Here is a 9,991-nt window from a genome sequence, read left to right as displayed (position 1 = left end):
TTTAAAGTTATGTATTGTTTGGTTAAAACATGAGGTCCCAAATGAAGAACCCAAATTTAACATGAAGACCATGTATGAAATGTTAAAAAAAAATCATCAAAGTATGAATTTCACCCTGAAGCTGTGAACACTATTTGTTTGTCATAGTCACGACAATCCACTTGGTCATCATCATCGAAAAAATTTGAAGCGACATGCTTAAAGGAGAGGCTACACGATATTATTTATAACTTTATGTTGAGCTAAAGTTCATGTTTTTTTTTTTTAACGACAAACTAACTAATCAACTCCTAAATAATTATCTATGTTTCCACCGAAACTAAATCCCATATCTACTTAAGTAAAGGGCCTCAAATTTTAATAGTATAAAAGATGTTCAAATTAATATATGATAAATATTAAAATATTTAATTTGAATCAAAATATAAATAGGTATAGAGTCTAGACAAATAGATTGATTGGTTTGAATCCGACCCCGGAGGACCCGATTTACGCCTCGTGATCCGACATCGATACTTTACCTAAACTATCCCGTCTCAACTCCCACCTTTAAATAACCTAATGTTCCACTGCGCAGCATAATGGTGTTGAGAAAACCCTAACCCTAAACTGCAATTGCTGTTAATTTCTTATATCTCTCGGCCGAGTTTATCAGTTTATGGGTTTGTGTTCTTCCCCTATTACTTCCTTTATACATTCACCCAAAAAAATCATCTACTAGCTCGCAGCCTTCTCGCATTTGTCTTATTGTTTTTTGATTAGAGTATTTAGTATTTGGATACATATGATTACCACTTGTGGGTATGTTAAATCAAAATAATAAGATTTGGAATAAGTATATCATTATCTGATTATATTCTTTTAAGTTTCAATAATCGTTCCAACCACCATTTGGTATATCGGGAAGTGGGTAAGGTGTTTCTGTTGCTGTGAGATCCACCTTGCTCTTATCCTATCATCCCGAATATTATAACAGAAGTATAATGCTTGTACACCAAGTTGTATGGTTTGCTAGTTTCGCTCTTCTGTAAAATCTGTTCATTGCCATAAGTGGTGGAATGATTGTTTGAATACTGATAAATATATATCGGATGTAGTTGCTTGTTATTGGAATCGGGTAATGGGGTTTATGTTGCTACTTCATATATTGTTGTAGTTGTCAGATTCACCTAGCTCTTATAAAATCTTTCCATATAGTATAAAAACAGAAGTATAATGCTTGTACACCAAAACTATATGGTTTGCAAGTTTCGCTCTTCTGTCACATTTGTTTTCCACAATAAAACAAGCACATCCATTGCTATTTTGATTAGTTAGATGTTTCTTATTGAAGATGAACTGTTTTAGTGTCATTTTGGTTGTTTGTAGTGATCTTTTAGCTTGTTTTACTGGTATGATTTTGTTAACGATTGCATTTTGTTTTCCATTTCTTTATTTTGAATGTTTTAGCATTCAAATCGAAGTCTGATTACGTAGTTGAAAAACAAGATTGAAAGGTCATCAGAAACTTGTTAGTCGCATTTTGTTGTTCCATATATTGATAATTCTTTTGGTTCAAGATGGAAGTAGCTGAAGAAAAGTTGCAGTTGTGAAAATCTTGGTAGAGCATAGCTTTGGGCATCATATTGAATGTGGCAATGTAATGCTATCTAGAACTGTATTTTTTGTATAATTGCTCAAATGTATAATATGTTACTTTTTTGAAATATATTTTTATATTTTGCATAATGTATTTTGTTTGTGTTTTATCTTTGAGTAAATGATGTATAAGTGGCTAAAACATGTAGATATCATGTGTTTATCTAGTCTGTTTTTTGACAGGCAAACCTGAGAAGAGCTCGATGTATTTTCTTACTAAAAACCATTATGTTATATGTAATGTTATATAATGATCGTCTTTTAAAACCATTTTATGTTATGGTCTTGCATAGAACAGTGCCTTGTGACTAATCTATAGCATTGTAATTTCATCATAAACCCAATATAGAAATGTTGTTTAAGGTATATGTCCATTACAACAATCTCATTATGGCTTAACGTAAAATTAATTGAAAGATAATACTAAATCCAAGGGGCTGATAATCGCATCTTTTTCTAAGGGCACGCATTCTAAATGAGCCGTCCATGGTTAAACCACATCTCCAAGTGTCTCTGATTGCTTGGAAATCACAGAGCTAACGAGATTTGTTGAAGTTAACTCTAAGCCCTGATGTGACATGGAAGTAATGCAAGATTGAATTTTTAAGTGTTAAGAAAAATTTGGAAATAACTCATAGTCATTGAAATTGTAGATTAACTTTCACGCATGTGATTTGGTCATTTACATGATATGTGTTTTCATCAAAAGTATATATGAGATTTTCTATGACCACGTCTTCGTTTTCCTCTCTTCAATGTCATCTCTAACTTTTAGGCCTCATTTGAGATTACATAAATGTTTAATGCTTAACCTCACATTAGACATTTATAAAATCTTACTTTTTTTTTTTGAAACGGTAAACTATTTTATTCCTAATCTAATTCTAAACCCTATCTATGTCTCATAGTGAGACTTGAACCCATAACCTCTCATTTGAGAGAGTCATTCCTTACCGCTAGGCCAAAAAATCACAAATCACCAAATACCATTTGCATTTCGGTCTTACCAAAATGGCAAATTTTTTTTTATTTTTTTATTTTTTTTATTTATTTTTTTTTTAAATACTTTTGATGAAATAGTAGACCTTACCCAAAAATCTTAGTCCAAATGAGAAAATTGTGGACCATGAAGGTCCATTTCAGATTTCGATATCTATATAGGTAATTTTTTTTGGTTAAATTTGTCTTCTTGTTTTTTCAACGTCTCTCACCTTACAACTGTTATATATAATTAAAATTGATAAAAGTTGTGATTTTTGTTTTTTTTTTAAATGTAAACAAGGGTAATACGATCAATTACTAGATTTAGGGGGTATTTTTGCTTAGATAAGGTGTTTATATTAGCTTACTAGGTGTGAGACTCATGTATTACATGAGTTTAATTAAAAAAATAAATATAAAATTTTAACAATTTGGAAAATTTGAATTTATAAGAAAAATAAGAAAAATTTGAATTATTAAAATTAATGAGACTTTAATGTATTGATTACATTACATATATAAACTTTTTCTAATAAATACTTTACATATATATTACCTTACACATTAAATGTGGAATTTTAATTTAATAAAATGAAAAATACAATAAAATGACAAGTGGAAAATAGAAATTTTAAAAATTTTAGAAAATGCCATTTGTGCAAATGAATGAGAAGATAACATGTGGCAAAAAAACATTCATTTATTATAGTAGATTGAGGTTTGACAACGACAATAAGTATTTTAAATGTTAGGATAAACTAAAACAAAAATCCTCATTGGGTTAAATAAGGAGATTTTTTATAAGTTATTATCTTTGAACTTATCAAACACAACTTGATGAAGAAGCAAATTTCATTGTTGCATTTAGTACAACTACAACATTTGCTAACACAAAGTACATCTATGTGATAGAGTCTATTTTAGAGGTGAACAAAAACCGAACCGACAACAAAAAAACTGACAAAACCGAAAAAAACCGCAACCAACCAACAGAAACCAATGCAAAAACCTACAGTGTGGATTTATTTTTACAAAAAACGAAGTTATCGGTGCGATGCGGTGCGGTTTTTACAAAAAAAAAAAAAAATATCAACCAAAACTGAACCACACCGAAAATGGATAGATAATAAATTACTAATTTATATTATATATATAAATATTTGACGGTTTGTTAATTTAATCACATTGCAAAGCTTTTAAAAGAAGGCCCACTGGTCCCTTCTCCGCTTCGTGTTCTTGTGTTAGACAAGATCAATGTTTGTTTAATTGTGTTTGTGGAACCACAATATTTTGATACATAAATACGTTTTATCATTTTGTATGATATAAAATGTTTTTTTTTCCTACAAAACTTATTTAATCTGTTTGTTTATCAATGCTTTTGCAATATATAAAAAAGAACTTGTTTAGAAAAGGGTATGGCATAAAGTCATAAATGAAACCTTGTTTTTATTTTTTTGTCCATATATTGTCTATTTAGTTAAAAATGGGTTGAATTAGTTTCAAAAAATGGCACCAAGCAAGAATTGGATTTACGGAGTTATAAAAAACCCGACCCACAACAGCAGAAACCGCACCATTGAATATGGCCGGTTTAAAACCAAAACTACACTGTTTAAACCGAAAGCGCAAAACCGAACCATTAAAAAAAACCGCATTCATAGGTTTTAGTATGATAAAAACCGCACCTTGCGGTTTGTGGTTCGGTTTGACTCTAAAATCGCATCAAACCACTTGGGTTGTGGTGACTTGGTAAAGTATGTAGAAGATATGATGGATAACCTATTGACTCATGTTCAAATCCTGACACCATTTAGCCGTTGTGGCCATGGAGGTTCGTCTGTAACTTCAGGGCATGAGGCAAAGCTTCATGTTTACAGCGAGGATCAGTCGGTGCGTGAAAGCTGGTCCGGAAACCTTCGTTAGAGAAGTTCCCTTTCCAAAAAAAATTATCATCATACTGCACCATGCTCACCCCTAGAGTCTATATTGCTCATATCCCAGTTATATACTAATTATATAGTTTTGGATCCCTACTAGTATATGATAAAAATATATATATATATATATATATATATATATATATATATATATATATATATATATATATATATATATATATATATATATATATATATATATATATATATATATAGTTTACATATTTTCCTTCCTCATATCAAAACTAGGACTCTGTTATCATAGTATTATAGTAAAAAGATATCAATCAAAACATTCCATCAGTAAGTTATATGTTTGTATGAAAAGCGTATACAAGTTATTTATTTTAAGTTACGTATATGTATTTTATCAAAAAAAAAAAAAAGGTCAATAATATATTAGATTGTCTTTTTTTACATATACAAGTTCCATTTAACAAACACGAAAAAACAACTTTATAATTTTTTTAAATAGAGGCACCGCAGCATAAGTCAATAAGCTTATTTAGGGTAGTAATACACATTTTCTCTACTTGGCTTAACCAAGTGTTGAGATAATATTTAATTTTTTTATTAAACACCTTGTTAGATACCACTCGAGTTCTTAACATTCAATAAAATTTCTCATTAGCATGTAAACCAATTCCATAAAGCAGGTATATCCATCACAAGACAATAATAGTAGGTAATGATATTACAAAAGTAAACAATATCCACAACATAATATTTGATAACAACAATAGACATGAGAAAAAATAAACTCCAGTCGTGGTGGTGGAACAGATGAGACAGCTTGCCGACTCTGGCGATGCAACAAATCATTGTAGTGTGCGTTATATGAGAGTAAAAAATTTCAAGTAACAAATTTACAGACAAAAGCCAAGGCAATGAAATAAGATGACAAACACAAATCCCAGTGTTAAAAATGCATCCCCTCGATTCCCTTGAGGGTGGATTCAAAGTTCTTGATGTTGGTATTCGAAGCATTTCTTGAAATGGGTCGCTTTTGCTCCGCGGATACAACCGGTGAGCTCCTCTGGGTCATGTTTGACCCCTTGTTGTTGACCGCACCCGGGCTCGCATCTGTTGTGCGTGCACGTGATGAGTCCGGTTCACCCGTGGTCAGCCGGGATGAGCCGGTTGTTCGAATAAAACTAGACCTCGATAACTGCAAAAACTCCCAGCAATTTTATGTCAGACTTTGACCAATTTACCCTCCATGTTATTTATCAGGAAAACAAATTATATACTCTTACATCTCTGCTCATGGATTGATCAGTGGTGGTTGGGATTTTCTGCTTTGACAAGGTCCCGGAATTTGCAGGATTCCGACTCCATGACGGATTTGAAGATGACCAACCCGCAGGCCTACCTTCTTCACCTGCTGTTAAGGGGTGTTTTAGACATTTGACAGAGAATAGTTTGTAAATAAATAAAAAATTGTTCCATGTGAAGAAATGTCAAACATCCAGAAGAGCAATAGTTGGCAATACATTTGTACAAGCAACAATGCATTGCCTCAATAATTGCTCATCAAATCCACAACATTGTACAGCTGTCATTTCATTTTATTTTCATATATAATTAATAAATTAAATTAAATATCATTATTATTATTATTATTATTATTTTTAAATAAAAAAAGACCCACCTAGTTGCCTAATCGGGTTAGCACCCACAGGTGGGGCAGCGTTACTTGGTCCAGCACTAGCACCCTGAAAAACAGCATTTTGTTTAATTCTAATTTTCACAAAAAACAATTTCCTCAAATTAAATAAATAAACTCACAAGAGCACGAGATGGAGGATTGGCAAGCTGTGATTGTTGATACTTCAAAATAGTCCAATCAAACACGTAATCAAACTGGAAGCCTAAAATGATAAAAAAAAAAAAAAAAAAAAAAAAAGGATTAATTTTCACAATCCATGACAAGATTTTATTAATTAAGGTAGAAATTAAATAATTAATTAATCATAACCTTCACGGATAAAAAGATCACGAAAGAGTCTTTTTAGGTAAGCATAATCTGGTTTATCATCAAATCTTAAAGAACGACAGTAATGGAAGTATGATGCAAACTCTGTAGGGTAGCCTCTGCATAAAGCCTGAAAAACAAGGGGCAATCTTGTCATTTCCATGCCAAAAAGGCAAAAACTACTCAACAAGGTATGATTTTTAACAAAATAACTTACTTCAATAGATGTGGACACCTTCTTCTCACTGATCTTTTCATATTTTTGCTTCTTATTTCCTGCTTTCAGTCCTTGCCATGGGAGACTACAATGTACAAAACATATTAGTCAAAAGTCACATGCAAGATTTATAAAATAAAATAAAAAATATTAGGGAATTATATTTTATATCCACCTTCCTCTCAAGAAGTACATGAGAACATAACCAAGAGATTCCAGATCATCTCTTCTGCTTTGTTCTACATTTATAAAAGAAAATTAAACTGCATAAATATAATGCCATTTGATTAAAAAAAAAAAAAACTTGAAAAACTCAGTGTCACCACAAGCTTACCGATTCCAAGGTGAGTGTTCATGCTTGCATATCTAGCTGTCCCAGTCAAATTCTTGTTCTCTCTGCATTTGATAAAAAAATAAAATATTATCTCTTTTTGTAAACAACTAATTTTATATGTAAATTTTGCTCCTTTTTTATTGATTGAACAAAGTTAGTTAGCTCACCTATATGGGATGTGTTGATGAGTTGAGGAGTCCCTATATTTCTTAGCTAGCCCAAAGTCAATAGCATAGACCTGTAGGGTGTAGACATTGAAATGAATTTTAAAGACTAAATATAAGATTACAAATGTAAAAAATATATGGGAGAAACAACAATTTAAGGAGCAAAACCTGATTTGCACGCCTTCCTAGACCCATAAGAAAGTTATCTGGCTTGAGATCGCGATGCAGAAATGATTTGCAATGAACAAATTCAACGCGATTGATCTGCAAGAAAAATAATGAGGAAATGTAAAATTGATGAGAAGAAGCATGTATGTACTATGTAATGAAGAATGACATACCATTTGATCTGCAAGCATAAGAACAGTCTTCAAAGAGAGCTTTCGATTACAGAAGTTAAATAAGTCCTCAAGACTAGGACCCAATAAATCCAGCACTAGAACATTGTAGTCTCCTTCAACTCCAAACCATCTCACGTTTGGAATTCCAGCTAACAAATGGAAAAACAAAATAAGTTGAGAATTAAAACAAACAAAAAGAATAGAGCTATAAAATGATGTGATGCAAGTGGTAAACAAGTTATGGAAATGATAATTACTTCCTCCCTGCAGTATCTTATATAGCTTTGATTCATATAGCAATTGTGGATGCTTTGTCTTGATATTTTCCTGAAAAGAAATGTAATATGTAATCAAGTCTGCAAAGAGTTGTTAATAACTAAGCTAATGATAAACATATGAAAACGATGATTAATCTAAGTCACTTAAAACTAGAAATTTGAGCTCCAAGAATTGTGTTCTTGCACTATAAACATGACTAAAACAAAGGGGGAAAGCATAGGAGTATAAGAATGAGAATTTGGAGCTTTATCCACGATTTATACAATGCATTAAAATTATTTGTTGTAGTTCATTGAACATGTTAAGCTATGCACATCAAGGATTAAGTTTTAGTGATGGAGCTGAGAAGCGATCATGTCACAGAAAAATGAACAAAATTAATGGAAACACAAATGGCATATTGGTTACGCACCAGCTTAATAGCAACTTCTTCATTCGTCTGAATATTAGTACCTGCAAAACCAAAAACATGTGAATTACCAATGCTTAACGAGAAAACTTCACAAAAACAGAAAGGAATATCATCATCATGAATATACAAACCCAGGTAGATCTCTCCAAACGAGCCGCTACCGATCTTCCGGCCAAGTCGAAACTTATTCCCCACACGAGGCTCCATCAACGAACAATTATTCTCAAGAAAATTGAAACTTCCGTTGGATTTACGAAAACCCTAACTCACAAACTCAACAAAAATGATCAAAAAGAAAAAGAAGAAAAAGCTCCGGTCCGATTACTACTTCATCGGAGAAAAGGCTAATCGGACGATCGATAAGACAATCTATTAGACAGCGTCAGCAACCAGTGACCGCCATGAACAGTATTGATTGAAACTCTGAAAAGATTGTCAGAATTCAAATAAAAAGGATAGGGTTCATGAAATTGAACAGATCAAATGAAAAGAATGACATCGATTTGGATAAATTGTGGGAAAACAAAGGCAATCTTTAGAAAAAGAAGCTGATTTTGGTGAATTTCAATGTAGGTTTAGGTCGAACAGGCTAAAGGGATTTGGGGGAAAGAGAGGGAGAGGAAGGGGGAGAAAGAGGAGGCATCATGATATCGCCCGACACCCCACTCCTCGCGCTTTGATTCAATCGAAAGCAGGATCTTTCTTTAGTTTTTTACCCACCCTTGACCCTTTTGCTACCAAATTCTACACGACTATGGTTTTTAATATTCAGGAGTAAACCGATCTAAATTCATAATTTAATATTTAAATTTAAAATATAATATTTGATGTAAGATGGTCATTTTAATTTTTTTTCTGAAATATGGTTAGAAATAAGTATCATCAAGTTAGTAGAAACAACAACATCCGGATTAAAACTTGAGACCTCCAATCTAAAAGACAAAGTCTCTATCAAGATGGCTACATTAGCCATAATCATATTAATAATTGTTATCACACCTGACAACAATTATTAAATACATGGGGCATAGTCAGTTGAGTTACGCAGGGCGTAACTCATTAACTTGGACACGAGACTAATGGAGTATGCATGGCGTAACCGCACAGGGTGCAAACCCTAATTTAAGGGTCTTGGACCCTTTTTAATGACCTTAATCTCTTTGATGCCCTTCTTACCTTCACCATCTCCATCAATCCTCTTGAAATTGTAACCCAATTTGTGAGATTTTAAGGCCTTAGTGTGATTTTTGTGTGTTTTGTGAAGAAGGGAGTTCTTTGGAAAAGCATTAGAAGGCCTCTAGATTGAACATCCAGATTTTGTGATTCATCATTCACCTCTAGGAGGTATAAAACTTGAACCTTTATGTTTCATTTTGTTAGATCTTGAGTTGTTCATGGTTTGTTATGTTTTGTCCCAAGGCCTTGGTTTTATGGAGTATGAGTTACTCCATACCTTGTGAGCACAACATTTTGTTGTATTTGAGTTTGGGGAGTCATAAAAATGGGAACTTGGGCACTCCCATCCATTCATACAAGATATCTTAAGCTTTTGAGTAGTCTTTGGACTTATGGTTAGGTTTTATAGCCTTTTGAGCCATGCAAAAGCATAAAGTTGGTGACTTTATCAGTTAAGACGTCTATTAGGTCCAAATTTGAGAATTGGACGTCTAGTATTAAGGTATTAAGACCTTAAAGTGGAAGTTGGCA

General features: G+C 32.5%; 1 protein-coding gene, 1 long non-coding RNA gene and 1 other non-coding gene across 4 annotated transcripts; 2 read left to right on the top strand and 1 right to left on the bottom strand.

Annotated features, from left to right (window-relative positions):
- Positions 1-481: 481 nt before the first annotated feature.
- Positions 482-1,728, top strand: LOC145030826 (uncharacterized). Its single transcript, XR_013676715.1, has 2 exons — positions 482-662; positions 1,450-1,728. It is a non-coding gene; the product is annotated as an uncharacterized LOC145030826 (long non-coding RNA).
- On the top strand, positions 1,151-1,269 carry LOC145028049 (small nucleolar RNA snoR98). Its single transcript, XR_013675806.1, has one exon. It is a non-coding gene; the product is annotated as a small nucleolar RNA snoR98 (small nucleolar RNA).
- Positions 1,729-5,229: 3,501 nt separating the features above from the next.
- On the bottom strand, positions 5,230-8,995 carry LOC145030810 (casein kinase 1-like protein 2). 2 transcript variants are annotated; one of them, XM_078979235.1, is made up of 14 exons: positions 8,416-8,995; positions 8,285-8,325; positions 7,851-7,920; positions 7,594-7,742; positions 7,421-7,516; positions 7,253-7,323; positions 7,086-7,147; positions 6,927-6,990; positions 6,752-6,836; positions 6,538-6,664; positions 6,348-6,430; positions 6,211-6,274; positions 5,816-5,943; positions 5,230-5,727 (listed from the first exon to the last, which is right to left on the bottom strand). In XM_078979235.1, the coding sequence occupies exons 1-14, from the start codon at positions 8,489-8,491 to the stop codon at positions 5,479-5,481; spliced, it is 1,365 nt and encodes a 454-aa protein (XP_078835361.1). In that variant the 5' UTR covers positions 8,492-8,995; the 3' UTR covers positions 5,230-5,478. The 2 variants fall into 2 exon arrangements, with proteins under 2 accessions (XP_078835361.1, XP_078835369.1); XM_078979243.1 differs by having other exon boundaries at positions 5,816-5,940; positions 8,416-8,994.
- Positions 8,996-9,991: the final 996 nt, after the last annotated feature.

This window comes from Lactuca saligna, chromosome 1, assembly GCF_052625555.1.
Source record: "Lactuca saligna cultivar CGN05327 chromosome 1, ASM5262555v1, whole genome shotgun sequence".
Classification (NCBI taxonomy): domain Eukaryota; kingdom Viridiplantae; phylum Streptophyta; class Magnoliopsida; order Asterales; family Asteraceae; genus Lactuca; species Lactuca saligna.
This window is presented reverse-complemented; position numbering and strand designations above follow the sequence as displayed.

Bases quoted from the DNA above. Each gene is read 5' to 3' on its own strand.
- LOC145030810 (XM_078979235.1), bottom strand. From the start codon at position 8,491: ATGGAGCCTCGTGTGGGGAATAAGTTTCGACTTGGCCGGAAGATCGGT. The intron at 7,324-7,420 runs GTTTTGCTCCTT...TACACCCTACAG, and splicing joins TAGGAAGGCGTGCAAATCAG to GTCTATGCTATTGACTTTGG. The intron at 6,991-7,085 runs GTAAGCTTGTGG...TTATAAATGTAG, and splicing joins GAACACTCACCTTGGAATCG to AACAAAGCAGAAGAGATGAT.